The sequence below is a fragment of the Misgurnus anguillicaudatus genome, chromosome 4, assembly GCF_027580225.2.
Source record: "Misgurnus anguillicaudatus chromosome 4, ASM2758022v2, whole genome shotgun sequence".
NCBI lineage: Eukaryota > Metazoa > Chordata > Actinopteri > Cypriniformes > Cobitidae > Misgurnus > Misgurnus anguillicaudatus.
In genome coordinates, this window is record NC_073340.2 from 30,856,422 (window position 1) to 30,874,488 (window position 18,067).

Consider the following 18,067-nt stretch of genomic DNA (forward strand, 5'->3'; position numbering starts at 1 on the left):
CTGACTTGTTGACATATCGCAGCAACCAAAACAGTCAATTGTATGTCTATTTGACTGAACAGACTACATTTACATTACATTATAAAACAAACAAACATTGCTTATAATGGTACCACTGTGGATATGATATATAGGTGGTTTAATCTGGATATTTGCATCCTGAAATTTTATACTTGAAGAATTAAATGTATAAGTGTATAATCCAGTTTACAGTAAGACTTGATTTGTAGTATACATGTATGTTTACTGAACCATAATGTTTATGCATCGTTGCAGCACTATTAAGAATATAAAAAGTATAAAAGTCTACAGTTTAATATGATACATTGGGATCTTTGGGAACTCCTAGAATCTCCTTTAATTATTTAATGTTTTTTTTAGGGAACAGGCAGGCCGTATCGGCAGACTTCATCTGCATTAAATGTTAATGTGGTCCCAGAGGTGTCACGTGTGGAAGTTTTTTTTACAGTACCCTCTATAACTATTGGCACAGTAAATAAAAAATTGCTCTGTTTGCTGTAAAGACAAGAAATGTGTAAGATGAATATGCGGCAAAAGTACAGAATGTAACATTTTATTAACATCTGCTTATGTCTAAACACATACATGCATTACCAACAAAGAACAACAATCTTTCATCCTGATTTGTTTGTGTTGCACCAAATGCAAGACTCAGACTGCAGAAGCAATGAATCAAACTGATACTACTGTACACATGCTCTACTTTTCATGTGTTAACAATTAATGCATCAGGATACAACTCATCACTTGAACTCCAGCCAGATATCAGAATTACCCCATGATTTACTCACCCTCAAGCAATCCCAGATCAACTTTTAGATGAGCAGCACACCTCTAAGATTTTGGGTTGGCTTGTATGTTTGGTGCAAAATGGGTGTGCGGGGCCCAAGCTCATATTCTTTCATAGGGTCCAAAAATGCTAGTGGCGCCCCTGTCTGCAGGTAATCGATGCGATTGTATAAGAAAAATATAAAAATTTCAAACTTTATAAACTGTAATAACTAGTTTCCAGTAACGGTGCCATCTCGGGTACGTTGGGTACTACCATGGGTACGTTGCACAGTGACTCGGAAGCTAGTTATTATAGTTTATAATGTTTAAAATATGGATATTTTACTTACAATATCGCATCGATTACTCACAAATAAGAATGTAACGGTATCAAGAATTCACGGTACGGTAGTATTTCGGTATTGCGCCCACGGTACGGTAATTATTGAAACATTTACAGGAAGGAAAAAACTAATGAAGACTTGGAAAAACTGCCATAAGTGTTTATTAAACAAGACTGAACATTACAATGTACAAAGTGTAGCGTAGTGTAGTGTTTACAATTTTCATAAAAAGGACAAAAATAATTAGACCATGAAATAAAATAAAATAAAGTTTCAGTTTAGTTTGTCAACTTTAACAACTCCCAATCAGTCAGGTTTTAAGAATTGAGTCACTCCCTCAATTGACCTAGTTTTTTAATTTATTATTAATGCTAATGAAAAGTTGTGGTTTAAAAGTACAAATTTGTTATTTTTATTGTGAAAAATGACAATCGTTTCGCTAGATAAGACCCTTATGCCTCGTTTGGGATTGTTTATAGTCCTTTGAAACTCCGTTGAAAAAACTGTTAAGTGTTGAGTTAAGTATTAAATGTTGGGCTCTATTAAAGTCCATTAAAATGAGAAAAATTCTGCAATGTTTTCCTCAAAAAACATAATTTCTTCTCGACTGAACAAAGAAAGCCATCAACATTTTGGATGACATGGTGGTGAGTAAATTATCTGGATTTTTCTTTTAAGAATTAAAAATTCCTTTAAGTTACTGTCTCTTTTATCATAAACGGTTTTGATGCGTGTGCAGCAGGCACATATTTTGACAAAATGCATGATGCACATGGTTCACATGACGCAACACATATTTTGAAAACACAAGTAACACACATGACACTCCGAACACTCATTTTAAATTTGCGCATATTTATCTCTTGCTTGAGGATGAATAAATCATGAGATAATATATGTCTGGAATATTGCTTTAACACTTGTCTGGCTTTTCCGTCTCAATATGCTCACATTAGAAGTTTTAAAATCCAAACGTGTTTCTCCATTCGGTTGGTAAATTGTATATATTGAAACATGGAAAAATATGTCTATGTCTCATATTAATCTTTTACTGTCTAGACATTTCTTAACTACACAACAAACAGAGCGATTTTGCCTTTATTGTCCCACTTTCCATTTGCACTTTTTATACAGTCTGATAGTTATTTTTTATAACATGGATGAATAAGAACCTGTGACTCATCTGGTTAATATGACTTTATGGCTCAGTCTCTATCTTTTATCTCAGTGAGACTCATATGTTGTATGAAATGATGAAGGCCATTGGGGTCCCGCATTGCTTCCGGGGTCCTGATTGGAGTCAGAATCTAAAATCATCCACCGTTAAATTGAATTTGGTTTGAGCAGCTTGAGATCAGAGTTTTGTGCATTTTTATGTCTGTTTCTCAACTTGCTATGAAATGATGGTCATAAGGAAGACAAATTATCATTGTCAGACTGCAAAATGTGAGATTCCCCATCTCGTTTCTTCTATTACTGTATATTGGTGCAGTTATTTCTTTGCCATTGAGATGTTCCCCTAATGTGCAGCTTGTGTTGCCATGGTTGCTCTGTGCTCAGACGTTGGTGCTTTTTTACAGGGGTCCCTTAGATCACAACATGAAAAGCTGAACTGCTTTGATTTAAGAAGAAATGTAATTAATAAAACACCAGTAATGACTCATCCCAGAGCGTTTCAAATGAGAATTTGTTTGAAGTTTCCTCCTAAAAAAATAAAAACTATGACAAAATGTACTCATCCCAGTGTCACTACATTTAATTTCGTTCCTCTGTGAGACACAAATGGAAATATAAAAACATCCAAACTTCTGTTCAAAATACAAGTGTGTGGCAATTCATGTTCCTCTGTATCAAAATGTAATCAAGCACCTTAAAAGTTGATCTCAAAACTCAATGCATTTTAGTTTAAGGGAAGATTATACAGTATATAAATATTGTTCTGTTCCTCACAAAAATCTGAAAATTTGGAATATAAATTGACTTTACAGTGCATCAAACCCAAGACATTGCTGTTAAAACTAGCTACAGGGTTGCAAATATGACTTTCGACCCAAACGACTTTGAAGGTTAAACTTGAGTCATATCAAGAACCAGAATAATTTAGAGATTTGGGGGTGGGCTCTTTTTACTAACATTAAAGACCTAAGCAACCCCATAGCAATGCTATAGTCACCCTAGTAGTGATGTTGACAGTGAGTTATGTGATTATCATATAAATGACTGTAAATCATGTACATTTTTAGTGTTTTTATGGTAAATAAGTAGATGAACCAAGATATAGCATACATGTAGTTTGAGGGTGAGCGACCAATATGTTCATCAGTCATGTTATAATGAATCATGCAGGACCAAGATGGCTTGACAGATGGTTATAGCTTTAGCAAACAAGCCCATCCACCCCAACCCAAACTTATGTGAGGCTTTTTATCATTTAAAGCCGGTGGTTAAAAAAAGATTCTAGATGGATTTTGCAAATCCATCGCAATGAAGCGCTGGCCCTTAGGGACGGAAACGTCTGAGGATGGTGAGAGATGAATCACATTCAGTCATAAAAGATGCCCTATTTAGTAACATAAAGAGTGTTAAATTAAACTGAACGAAGATGGTGAGAGAAAATGTAAAATGAGCGATCTGTAATAGTTTTCAAGACATTGCATTTTAAGTGATTTAAGATCACTTAAAGCATTTCCATACTTAGCCCACCCCAGTTTTACATTGGTCTTGTTAAGTTAGTGTTAGTTGTGAATAACAATAGTGGCCAAATATAATTTTCAAAATGATGCTCTTGACGACTTCTTCCCATAATGATTTGCAAAATGGTTGGTACGGAAGGAATACTAAAAAAAAAAATCGTTCCCCAAATAACCTTTGAGTCAAAGGTCCTGTCAAAAGAATCATTTCCTTCTTACCTTTTCTGTAAAGCCCTTTTCCACTACAAAGAGGTTCTGTGGATTTTAAAGGTTCTTTATTGAATTATAAAGCCAAAAAAACTTTTGAAAACTTTTCTTAAAAAAAAAACTGATTGACTAAACAATAAATCTGATCATGACCACAGTGTGGAGCAGAAGTGATGACAAGTGATATTTCAGGACATTTATTTCATTGAGATCTGTCAGATACATAGAACACAGAAATTGTATGTGTTCCTTTACATTAAAAAATAAACACTCATAGCTCTGCTTATGGGGTTTAGTAAGTTAAAGTACATTATCTCTCTCTTCATTCCTTACTAGTTGATAAAAGGAATGTCCCTTATTTTTAGCCATTATTTATGTATCTACTTTCAGGCATATTTTTGAGGCCAAGAGCAAAGCTTTATTTGGCCATGTTTTTGATCATGTAAAGGTCAAATATCTTAAGTCATTGTAAAAGCATTAGCACTTTGATTATATTTAAACTCATTCCTGTTAGCCTTTTTTAGAAAAGTTGCATGCCAGCATTTTTTGTGATTTTTCCAAATTTCACAAAATGCCTTCCAGAAAAATTTTCTTCTATAAATATATAAACATACAAATATATGAAAGAACAGACCCTTCAAACAAACAAACCAACAAAACGGGCAAAAAAAAAAAAACGTTTCACCCTATTTTCATTTGTTCTCTTTTTATAACCTCTCAAATATGGGTAGGTTTCTTCAAAAATACAAAATTTTGAGCAAAAAAAGCTGAAATAATTGCATTTTTGTAAAGGAATTTTGTTAGAGATCAGATTCAAAATGATGATCAAAACACAAAATTTAAAATGTTCTTAAATTATTTTTTGCTTCAGTTTTTTCATAAATTGGGTAAAGGCGTCATCTAGTGGATAATAGCGGAATTACAGATTACTGTAAAAACTCGTCAGGGAAGCATCATTAGCAGGAAAATTTTAACTCTTAATTAACGAGATAACCCGCCAATGGTGGGGAAAGAGTTAAAGACTTAAAGGGGACATATCATAAAAATCTGACTTTTTCCACGTTTAAGTGCTAATTGGGTCCACAGTGCTTCTATCAACCTAGAAAATGTGAAAAAAATCAACCCAGTAATTAGTTTTGGTAAACCATTCTCTTCAAACATGTGGAAAATCATTGAAATTTGGCTTCCCTTGTGATGTCAGTAGGGGGATAATACTGCCCCTTAATCTGTACTATCCAACCACAGCACTGCCATTTTAGTGCAGCGATCAGCTCATTTACATTTAAAAGGACATACACAAAACGGGCACATTTTTGCTCACACCTAAAAAGAGGCAATTTTAAAATGCTATAATAAATTATCTATTTTGTATTTTGAGATAAAACTTCACATACGCACTTTGTGGACACTAAAGATCTATTTGACATCTTAAAAATATCTTGTAAAATGTCCCCTTTAACTCTTTTGCCGCCAGCGTTTTTTTTAAAGTTGCCAGCCAGCGCCAGCATCTTTCATGATTTTCACAAAAGTTTAAAGCCTTCCAGAAAATGTTCTTCTTTAAATATATAAACATACAATATATCAAATGAAAGAACAGACCCTCCGCTTTCAAACAACAACAAAAACCGTTTCATCCTAACTTCATTAGTTTTCTTGTAATCATCTCTCAAATATGGGTAGGTTTCTTCAAAAACACCAAATTTTGAGCAAAAAGCTGAGATAATTCCATTTTTGTGAAAGACTTTTGATAGAGATCCCATTCAGCGCCATCTTTAAAACATACATGAACATGCAGCTGCTTGTCCTAGAGCGATACTTCCGGGTTTAATAAGTTGTGTTTAATAAGATTAATATTATCCACCTGGTGGATAATAGCAGTATTGCGTAAAGCCGGAAATACTCGTCACTGGCAGGGAAGCGTTTTCTCTTAATTGATGAGATAACTCGTCAATGGCGGCGAAAGAGTTACCATTGTTATTTTGCTGTTCTCATGGTATATACAAACCAAAAGCAAATGCTTATTACTCGCTCTAGATTACGTGTCAAAGCGGCATGCGAATTTCATGCTCAAGTTAAAATTTATCAACTTGCACAGAAGACATGATTGAGGCGAGTACCCCGCACTGCAAGCTGCAATTCTTAACTTCTTAACTTCTTTTTATCGCCATCTCTGTTTGAAACATAAAATTGCAGTTGTTTGCTATACGTAATTCTCTGTATGTGCATTGTGATTCGCCCTATTACTGTGCACGGACGAAACTGATGTCTGGGATCACCATCAGATTGGATATTGGCATCGACATGACAATAGTACATCCTAAAAATCATATATCTAAAAAAACGTCATCAGAACATATAATATATATTTGCCTGGATTGGTCGGACTCAAATCGGGTATGGTAAGGAGACCATTTTGAACATTCATTTTTTATGTATTTAACTATTTTTGTTTATTTTTAACTGAAAACATTACTGATTGCAGCTTTAATTTAGTCAAGAACCATCCCGTTAGAATAACTGATCCATAAACCGTTTTGGTGACAGGACCTCGTCTATTAGTCTCTCCTTTCTTTTGTCACAAAGCATTTTTTTAAATCACAGATGGAGCATGTATGCAGTTTAGCCAGAAGGTGACCAGCTAATGAGAATTTACCAAATTCCTCTGTTCTCCTGTGGCGTCAGTGTAGCGTCATGACAAAAGACAGCACATTTTGCTGCGGGGTTTGCGTATTCCTGATGTTTTTGCCTCGGTGTGGGTTTTTGATGATGAGTGTTCATGAACTCTGAGCTTTGTATGAATCATTACACTTTTAATTTTCCTTAGACATCCCCACAGGCTCTTCTCAGTTCTGACCCATTGGTGTTCCTCAACACAGGACTGGGAATTTGCATTTGATTACATCATTAGTCTGCTCATTATAGTCCCAAATGTCAACTTCATGTGTAACACAAAGGAGAATCGGCAAGGGATCGACTTTAAAGGGCAGCTTATTTCAGCAATGCATTACAGGATGTGATGTCAGCATCTAAAAAAACGTTTCCTGTGTGGTGTGTTATTGAAATATGAGCACAGATGACCGTTCTGTGTCCCTGAGGGGCTAATGAGCCAAATACCGGGAACAGAGATAGGGCTGACATCATCTTTCTATATGAGACCCTTTCCTGTTCACACAAGATTGTGGGTTGGGGAATGAATTTTCACACATTAATAATCTCAGACTCTCAACTTAGTTTCTGTTGATCATGCCAAAACAATTTACTGTCTTTATTGATACTGGAGAAAAGTGTGACTGAATGTACAATGTGCATTTGGCTCGGCTGGTCAAGTGTCTTTATTCAAACAAGCATTCAGACCGTTGTTTAAATTGGCCAGCTGTTTGCTAGACGTTTGACCCTGAATGATTTCGATTTGAGGAAAGAAGTTGTGCACATACTTTATGCAGTGAAATATTGGGTTTGTCTGCAAGCTCATATTATAGTCAGAATACGAAATATCATAGAAACCACAGGTTGTGCTTATTTAAATCGACCCTTACATCTTATAACCTGACATCCAACCGCAAGCTCCTAGCATCATGTCCTGTAAATTAAAATGCATTGCATTAGGAGTGCAAAAGTCAATGGGTCTCATTCACCAATAATAGCGTACGTTTTTTCGTATTTATATGCACACTTGAACTTCTCATGAAAAATTTCCGCCTAATTCACAACACGTGCACTGACAAAAATGGTATGTTAAATTTACTTAATTTTATTATGACAAGAAGATGCACACAATTAATTTATCTAACTCCAGATATATTTTTTAGTTGAGTGTACTTATAATTTATCAATTGAGTGTACTTATATTTTATATGTAATTTCAGATTAATTTTATTCATAATTATTTTAAGTAGAATTTGCTCAATTTTTTATGTTCAGTACACTAAAATCAATTATGTGCAAACAAATCAATTAAATGGTTTAATTTCTACATACTAAAATTAAGGTAATCCAATCGTTTTTTTAATCTCTTATTCTATTTAACTTTTCACATTTAACTGCCACATTATGTTGAGCAAGTAAGAAGAGACTCAATAGATCTCAGTACTGGCATAAGCACAGTTACTGCTTACATCATGATTTTCATCGTGTCACCTATTGTCTATACACAAGCATCACTCTTCTAAATGATGGTAACCACAAAACTCAAAACAGAAACAGAAACTCTTCTAAATCTCAAAAATAATTTAACCTGAAACACTAACAAGTCTTTCTTTTTTGTTAAAAACACAAAAATAGCGTTTAATTTCAAATTTTTCTCTCCAAATGCAGTCCCATGCAAAGCATGCTGGTAAGTATAAGCCCACTGCCTAGTTAGTTATATTTACTTAAATAATTCAAATAGTTTCAACACAAAATTTCCTTCTTAAAAATTTGGGTGGATTTTACATAATAAAATTAAGTGAAATTTACTCAATAATTTGTTAATTTAGAATTAACTTAAATTTTTTGTGTTATTTTTACTTTTTACATTTTTTAATATAATTTAATAATTTCTATTAAGTTAAATTTACTAAGGCACAGAATCATTTTTTTCAGTGTGCGTACGCACATGAGTTTGTTATATTTGTTCTTACGTTAGTGAATTTGGAGTGTTTTACAGCGGCCACGTGCACAAGGTTGGTAATTTGCATAAAACACGCCCAAATCAGCTCCATATAAGGGCTTTCCACAGCACAGCGCTGTCCACAGAAAACTTTAGGGCAGTTTTTTATAGAAGCAAAAGAATAAAAAGCGAAAGAAAAGAAATCCATGATCATATTTATCATCTGTAAAGTTCAGTTTTGCTTTGCATTTTTTATTTGGGAGGTTTTGCTGTCGCTGGAGAAAGCCAGTGCTGTCCACCGATCGGAGTAACATTAAAGAAGTATTGGATGCTTTAACAAATATGACATTTAATTAATATGACAGAGATGCGCATCTGAAGCTAAAATTAAACAGAAAGGAGATCAAGTGATTGACGTTTGGACTTTTCATTACATTTACATGACGTTTACATTAGGCATTTAGCAGACATTTTTATATAGAAAAATTTTAAAAGTGAGGAAGGAAATTGTGAACATTTGTCATTACGTGCATCTTCTTTATATGTGTAGAAAAATAAATAGGCTATAATAATGTATATAATAATAATATAGATTATGTATAATAATATATAATAGCCTACAGAAAATATTATAATATAAAATATAATCATATACATTTTATTTATCAACATTATTATAAACATTATAATTATAGACTAGTATTTGATTATAGCGTACGTACGTGATCATTGCGTACGAGTGGTTTTAGATTTTCTTGAATTTTTGCATACATTTAGAAGACATTTTGATACGAACATTTTTGTTGAATTGCTATTTGTTCGTGAAAACATCCGTGTGCACAAAATTGTGGTGAATGAGACCCATTATTTTGAGCTCATCACTCCACTGATAAAATATACCTTAAGTGCACTTAAATGCATTGTTTTAAAACATCTACCAAGTGCATAAATGTAAATATGCTCATGTATAGCTCAGTGGACTCCTAATCTTCAGATTCAAACCCGGGAAACAAACATATGAATAAAATGGGTACATTGAGTCCCTTTGGATAAAAGCATCTGCCAAATGCATAAATGTAAATGCAAATTTGGACTTGAAAACTAATATATTGTGCTCAATACTGAATAAAGTGAATGTACATGCATTAAAAAAAGTATCTATAGAGTCTGGTTGATTAATAAATCAGAAAAGAACAACAGAAATATAAATGATAATATCTAAATATCTTTTTGATGCTTATATTGTAGCCTGTTATACAATATGTAGTAATTCCAAAAGTTTCATTTGAATATCAATGTCTGTATTGTGGTTGTTAACACTTTTGGTGCGGTTTGAAATACATTTTATATTTGTTCATCATAACTCGTTCATCTTTTTCTCATCGTGGTTGTGTGCCGTGCTGGCAGAAGGCACCATCTTGTTTGTCATTTCCTCAACCCTTATGTTATTTCAGTCTGGAGAACATTACCCTCTGGCTCAGCACAGCTTCTGCTGAATATTAAAGACCTGCATGCGCCCCTCATGCACCACCCATGCCACAGTGCCTTTATTTTCCTCATTGTACTGCAGATTTATATACAGTCACTTTAATCTAAAATAATGTCTAGCTGAGCACAGGAAACATTTTCTGAAATGACATTTTCGCAGGTCTTGGTTTTGAAGAGAATTATTAAACAAACTGGGTTCGGATCGTCCCAGTTGATGGTTTTTATTTCAAAATGGATGCTTGTGTTTGTTGTTAAGTGGCTTTTTACTTGAGGAAAATGCAATTAAGTTTTCCTTAAAATACGGTAAATAACAGTTTCATGTGTAAGTGTGCATTATATGTGACACTGTCTGTAAAATCTAAGCTAAAGTCTCATAATCTAATGAAGAGATTAAGAGCATCAAAGTTTGATTTCACTCATTGATTTCAATCTTTACACGGTCAAGAGTGATGATTGCGGTGGTAAGCTAATTGTAACTTTTTTTACCTTGTGACTTCACAGTGTTGCAGTGGGAGTGGGTTTTTATGGAAACAGTGAAACAAATGATGGGGTGTACCAGCTGACCTATTCCCTCTACAATGCCAACCACACGCTCACAGGAGTGGACAGTTTGGTAAGTACAAATTTAGCAACATTAATGTGAAAATATATAACACTTTTTGAGAATTCACTTCCTGTCAAATGAACTATCCGAGTGAAGATGAGATATGCTAAGGCTGTGCAATATTGGCAAAAATAATGAAAGCAATCAATATCCGTCATTTCATTGTCTATGTTAAAGGGACACTCCACTTTTTTTTGAAAATATGCTCATTTTCCAGCTTCCCTAGAATTAAACATTTGATTTTTACCTTTTTGGGATCCATTCACCTGATCTTCGGGGTCTGGCGCTAGCACTTTTAGCATAGCTTAGCATAATTCATTGAATCTGATTAGACCATTAGCATCGGGCAAAAAAAAAAAAAGTAAAGAGTTTTGATATTTTTCCTTTTTAAAACTTGACTCTTCTGTAGTAACATCGTGTACTAAGACCTTCAGAAAATTAAAAGATGTGATTTTCTAGGCAGATATGGCTAGGAACTATACTCTGATTCTGGCGTAATAATCAAGGACTTTGCTGCCGTAACATGGCTGCTGGAGGCGCAATGATGTTGCGCAGTGCCCGAAAATAGTCCCCTTAGTAACTTTTAATAGCAGGGGACTATTTTCGGGCAGTGCATAATATCACTACGCCTACTGCAGCCATGTTACGGCAGCCACGTTATGGCTCCTGTATTCATAGGAACTAGTTTCTAACTAATTAATAATTTGATTGTTATCATAAATATAATAATATATTGTGTGTCAGGCAGTCATTCATGCAATGCAAACAAAAATATCATGATATCTACTTTAACTATTGGTACAATACTCAGCAATCGTATATTTATTCATCAAATCATTGGACACCTATTTAGCAGTTGAAAACAAACATTTTATAATTTCAACAATTATTAAAGAATGTAACCATAATTTAATTTCATTTTTTTTTATTTAATTCAGATTTTTCATTTAATCTAAATTTATGATGCCATCATGTAGACTTTTTACAAAGTATGTTACCTATTTTTTTTTACAAAAATACAAAACACTATAGTATTTTGATACAAAATACGAAGGCATTTTTATCAATCCTATCAAATACAAATGACAAAATACTATTTTGTATTTGAAATACATGTATACTGCCCATCCCTGCTATTGTGAGTAGTAGTTCTGCAGCCCTTTCTGAAGCTACGATTTTACGTTCCCTCCTTGCAAATAAAAAAACTGTCTATCAAAGGTGCTCTGCACTCCTAACCAAACCTACAGATGGACCCTGTCCCCAAAGATCGTCTAAATGCTTCTGTAATCTTTTTCTGCCATTCAGAGCTTCTAACATTGCATGGGCACCCCACTGTCTGCCTGATTGATTTTCTGGCAACCATTTACAACATTGAGAACGCGGTTAAAGATATGCGTCTACAGCCGCACTGTCTGTCTTCAGAGATTGTGAGCGAATAACTTATAAACTGGCTCTGGATGACAGGAATACTCTGAAGAAATTGATCTTGGATGTAAAAACATGCTCTCAAAACTTTTAAGACTTATAAAGAAAGACAGCATATTTGTGGGCAAATTATATAGTATTGCACAGAAGTGAAATTGCGGTGCAGAATTGTAAGAGTTAAAACACTGGATCTGATGTGTGTGGGTTACTCTCCTGTGATTTGGGGTGGTTATGGATGCCTCAAATTGGGTTTTACAGCCTTTTATATTTGTGTAGTTATTAAGAGCCCTTTTCCTTTAGTCATTGTCCCTTTACAACCCCAAAGGCTGGACCACGAACAAAACCTCATTCCTGTATCTTCAGACAAACCCAAGAGCCCTATTTATATCAGTCTCTGTTTTTGTGATTTAAATGCGTAGCGCTGACAGTGACACTAAAACCATTAATCCTGCTTCACAGGCCCGATCGGGTCTTTTGTGATTCGATATACAGGTTTTAGTCATTTTATTCCTGGCTGGAAGGCTGCAGAAGCAATAATAACTTTTTGTGTTTCTGTGTTGTACTGAACATAAAATGGATTTAATTATTACATAGTATTCAAATATATTACCCTGGCATTGATACATGGCCGAAAGGATGAGTGTTTATTTTATTCTTTTAATAAATAAATTGTTTTGGCTTAGAAAATACGCACTGCACCTTTAAGATAGGCCTGTCTGTCATAGCAACATTCAGGTCAGATTAAATATGCCGTCTATCTTGACTATGGTCCATTGCATATTAGGACAGTTCAGGCGATGGCATCAAAGCGTTTGCCCTGTATAGTGTATCACAGATGCCAAATGCATCCATCATATAAATCTTAATAAAATTTACATTGATTTGATGAATACAAACATGGTGGTAGATCACACAAACAGACTCACACCTGCAGTATTTGTATACTCGTTTAAAGGGATAGTTCACCCAAACATGAAAATCCGTCATCATTTACTTTGCCCCATTGACATCCATAGTAGTAAAAAGAATACTATGGAAGTGAATGGTGCTTCTGATTGGTTTGTTTACAAACATTCCTTAAAATATCTTCCTTTGTGTTTATCAGAACAAAGAAATGTATACAGTAACAACACACGACTGAGTACATAATGATAGAATATTCATTTTCGGGTGAACTATCCCTTTAAGCTTTTGGGTAATGTTCATGGTGTAGTATTGGAGCACACTTAACTCTTTCCCCGCCATTGACGAGTTATCTCATCAATTAAGAGAAATCATTATTTGCCTGTAAAAAAAAACGTGTTGCTGATGAGTTTTTATGGTAATCTGTAATGCCCCGATTATCCTTATTTATAAAAAACTGAAGCAAAAAAAAATATAAATTTTATACTTGTACGTTATGATAAGCGTTCTGAATCTGATCTCTAACAAAATTCCTTCACAAAAATGCAATTATTTCAGCTTTTTCTCAAAATTTTGTATTTCTGAAGAAGAATACCCATTTTTAAGATTTTATAGACGTTTCATCGGCGGCACGTGTATTCTGTTCCGAACTTTACTTCCGGTTTCAGTTTTTTTTGTGGTCTGACTAGTTGATAAACTGAACTCTTGAACAAATACCTCGTCGAAAATAACAAATGTTTTGGTTTCCTAGGCAATCTACGTGTGGTTTATTTAGCTTGTTATATAAATAAACTACGTTTAAAGTACTTTGATGTTATTTATTCTTAGCGGAGTTTACCGGAAGTTACGTGTTGACCACAAAAGCCGCTTGTTTATGTTGTTACTACTGAAACTGTCTATAAACAGAGAAATAAATAAAGATATGATGAAACTTTTTTCCTGTTTTGTTTGTTTGTTTAAAAGAAGAGGTTCTGTTTTTTGTTTGATATATTTGTTTTTTTATATATTTTTAGAAGAAAAATTTCCTGAAAGGCATGCCGTGAAACTTGTGAAAATCACAAAAAAATGCTGGCGGGCAACTTTTCAAAAATATATTTTTTTTAAATTGGCGGGGAAGGAGTTAAAGGAGAAAAGTGGCTTGCATCTGTACATCTAAATTTATGCTTTTGAAGTGGAGGATTTAACTTTTAATATCTGACCTTGAACCCGGAGATGCCCTGCCATGTTGGTTGTGCTGCCAGTGGAAAAATATGGTACATGCACATACCTGATAAAACAAAACTTCCTGTAAGTACTTAAAACCGCCTTTATTACCGTCAGAGGAGATTGTGAGACTGTGAGACTATACCCCAATAAGTCATGTTTAAATCATAACTCTTAAGCAACTGAAATAAGTTGTTGTGAAACTTTAATGGATCTCAGTTCAGAGAAACAACCGGTCCTGGCACAGATGCCATTCTGGTGTGGACTTGCGCTGAGTTCAGCTGAAGGCGGGAGGTGCTTGCTGTTTTTTTATTCCCATGTAAAGAGCAGCTTGCGTGGTATCACCCTTATGGTATAGACCCACATTGAAGTGTATTAATTAAGAAAAACATGCACATACATGTTTTTAAAGGGGTCATAGTGTGAAAATTTGACTTTTTCCATGTTTAAGTCCTATAATTGTGTCCCCAGTGCTTCTGTCAACCTAGAAAACCTGAAAAAGAACAACCCAGTAACTTTGTTTTGGTAAGCCATTGAGCAAGCATGTGAAAAATTAGGTCATTCAGAATTCGCCTGTTTTGTGAGGTAGGTAGCAAGACCAATTACAATAATAAGAGGCTATTTTAATAATATTAAACTATCCAACCACGACACAGCCATTTAGTGCAGAGAGAGAGAGAAAATAATTGACAGCACAATTGAGTTTCAATTGCAACAAACCACCATCATTGCGATCAGTGTTTGCATTTCATCAGCTCATTTGCATTTTAATGGATGTCACATTTTTGCTCTGAGCTAAAAAATGTGAATTTTAACATGTTATAATACATTATCTGTGTGATATTTTGAGCTAAAACTTCAAATACTCACTCTGGGGACACCGAAGACTTATTTTACATATTTTAAAAAATCTCATTATATGACCACTTTAAGTATTTTTTTTCTCTGATTATTGACATTTGCATCCCATTTTTTCATTGTCAATGATTGACAGACCCAACATTTATGAAATGTTGTTAAAAAAACATTAATTTTACATGAAAAAAGTTTCAATATTATGGTTTTGAACAGTATTCACATGTATGCATTTGGCAGATGCTTGTATCCAAAGTGACGTTAAGTGCATTCAATCTGTACATATTTTTTTATTATCAGTATGTGTAGTCTTAAGTATAAAACCCATGACCTTTGAACTACAGAAATTTTACAGGAACTACAGAATTTGTTTTGGTGAATTGTCCTTAATAGCTTTAAAAATAGTAGAGACCCTTACACTAATTCCCTTCCTTCACCCATTCTCTCAAATGGTACAAAGTGTCCACTGTCTGAGACTGTCTGAAATCCCAGCATGCATTGCACATAATTAGCCATGAACCCTGCAACAAAGGCCTTTGATGAAGTCACTCAAGGAAACCTTCGACTTCCAGATTGAGTCTCTTTAATGGTTGGTCCCGCCTGCCTGAAAACAATGATTAAATTTGGCATCCATTACACGCAGATGTCTGTTCTTTCTGGCGCACACATGCACGCTCGGGTTCGTTTTGTTCTCACGCTGTTTGGAAGAACTGGGCTGTTTTAGTCAGGAGAACGTTAGATTGAGAAAAAGCGATTTGCAAGCGTGTTGGGTTTTGGGTTTATTGGTCCTGGGCCATGAGGTCTCTTGTTTACCGCCTCCCTCTGTGCTTGCAAATGAAGTGTGTGGCTTCGGCTGGATCTGTTTGCCTTGCACAGAGGCACCTGAGGATGAAGGACAAAACATGACTTCACTGGCCAGATCACAGACACTTTCCAGACCTCTCTAACAAGCATTTTTCTCTAAGGCTGCATTTACACTTCAGATCGTAATGCATAGATCCGAATGTTTTGACCATATTAGTGTTGGGCGATATGCCCTATTTTCAGATCGTCCTATTGTCAGCCTGTGAGATCGGCGATACACGATATTATCGGGGGGCGGGGCAGTAATTTACTCATTTTTTTTATTTGTTAATTTTTTACTCATTATAACAAGTCACTTGATGGGTGGACAAAAAAAACAAGAGCAACACCGTCATGACCGCAACCTTCTTAAACCTGATGCCATTAATGCGAGCGCATCATTAAAACCCTATCATGATTACTTAATAACTGTAATAACATGCATCTGCGCACGCACACACACGTGCGCGCACATACAAACAATTCAATGCATTTGTTTAGTGCTGCCTGTTGCAGAAGACTACACGTGTCAAGCAGTGGTGCTCTCATGAGGTGCCTTTTTAAACGCATCGGTCCAGCTGAACGCCATCATATTTTAAACACAATCATATTTTAAACACGAGGGACGTGTTGCTACAACTCCTTGAAATGCTTATCATAAACAGGATTAATACCTAGTGATCTGACTTCAGTTCAGACAGAGCGCAGCTCTCTGCACGTACGCGAGAGTGAGAGAGAGGCGCCAATATGCAGCGGGTTTTTAAACAAAAAGTAAAGTTTGCCTCAGCTCGCATGAAACGCATTAAACTGAACAAATACACAAGGATTACTACTTTAGTTTATGTTTAGACTTCGGACAGACGCGAGAGCGCGTGCACGTGAGACAGAGAGAAGCGCAGCTGCTCATGACGCGGCGCGCTGGATTTAGTGGTAGAAGGAGACCAAGATGCGCGCATTAAGTGCAGGTACGTGCAAGAAGGAAGTCTCTCTTTACAAGCTCTGCACGTAAAGTGAAGCCCACAAACCCTCATGTGAGGAAAAGTATGCATTGTGGGTGTTAATATAAAACTATGATGATAATAATAATAATAATAATCATTCGCCAACTATCGTCATGACTATCGCCATGAAAACCTGCCATTGGCGATATGTCTGAAGATCGTCGATACACGATACTATCGTTTATCGGCACAACCCTAGACCATATCCATTTTTTTGTCCTGTCTGTTTAGAAATGCCTCATATCTAATGTTCGTGTTTACATTAAACATCTGCCAAGACAGAATGCTAGTTTAACTGTTAGCTATCTTTAAAGTAAAGGCCATTGTTATGGATTCATTTCGGCATCATCATTATCCACATTGTCTTTCTCTGTCATCACATCTTTCTCTGAAAAACTGTTGAGAACTTCGGGGGTCGGCAGCTAATAAAGTGCCTTGAAATGTGCAGCATTATTTAATGTGTTGATGTCATTTTACATCAGGAAGTCAGAAAACTACAGAGAAGACCCTCCCCCTTTTTTTAAAATAACCAATAGCGTTTAGTTTTTTTCTTTTTCTTTCTTTCTTTTCTTCCTTCGTTCCCTTCTTTCTTTTCTTCTTTCCTTACTTTATTTGTTTTCTTTTCTTTCTTTCTGTCATTCGTTCCTTTCATCTTTCCTTCGTTCCTTTCATCTTTACTTCATTCCCTCCCTCATTCCTTCCTTCGTTCCCTTCTTTCTTTTCTTCTTTCCTTACTTTATTTGTTTTCTTTTCTTTCTTTCTGTCCTTCGTTCCTTTCATCTTTCCTTCGTTCCGTCCATCTTTCCTTCATCATCTCCTTCTTTCTTTCTTTCCTTCATTTCTTCCTTCTTTCTTTACTTCATTCCCTCCCTCATTCCTTCCTTCCTTCCTTCTTTCCTTTATTCTCTCCTTCTTCCTTCCTTCCTTCCTTCCTTTGTTCCCGCTTTCTTTCTTTCTTTCTTTCCTTCTGTTCTTCCTTCCTCTTCCCTTCATTCTTTTCTTTCCCTTCTTCTTTCTTTCTTTCCTTCCTTCCTTCTTTCTTTCCTTTGTTTCTTCCGTCCTTCTTTCCTTCAATCTTTTCTTTCTTTCCTTCGTTCTTTCCTTCGTTCTCTCCTTCTTTCTTT

At 35.2% G+C, this 18,067-nt stretch overlaps 1 protein-coding gene across 3 annotated transcripts in view; it reads left to right on the forward strand.

Moving 5' to 3' along the window:
- The window catches only part of ttyh2 (tweety family member 2), a 72,345-nt gene that overhangs the window by 30,507 nt on the left and 23,771 nt on the right, over nucleotides 1-18,067 (forward strand). For all 3 annotated transcript variants that reach the window (XM_073867137.1, XM_055175893.2, XM_073867138.1), the window contains exon 3: nucleotides 10,611-10,722. In XM_073867137.1, the coding sequence (XP_073723238.1) occupies nucleotides 10,611-10,722 (112 nt within the window). The remainder of the gene's footprint in view (nucleotides 1-10,610; nucleotides 10,723-18,067) is intronic.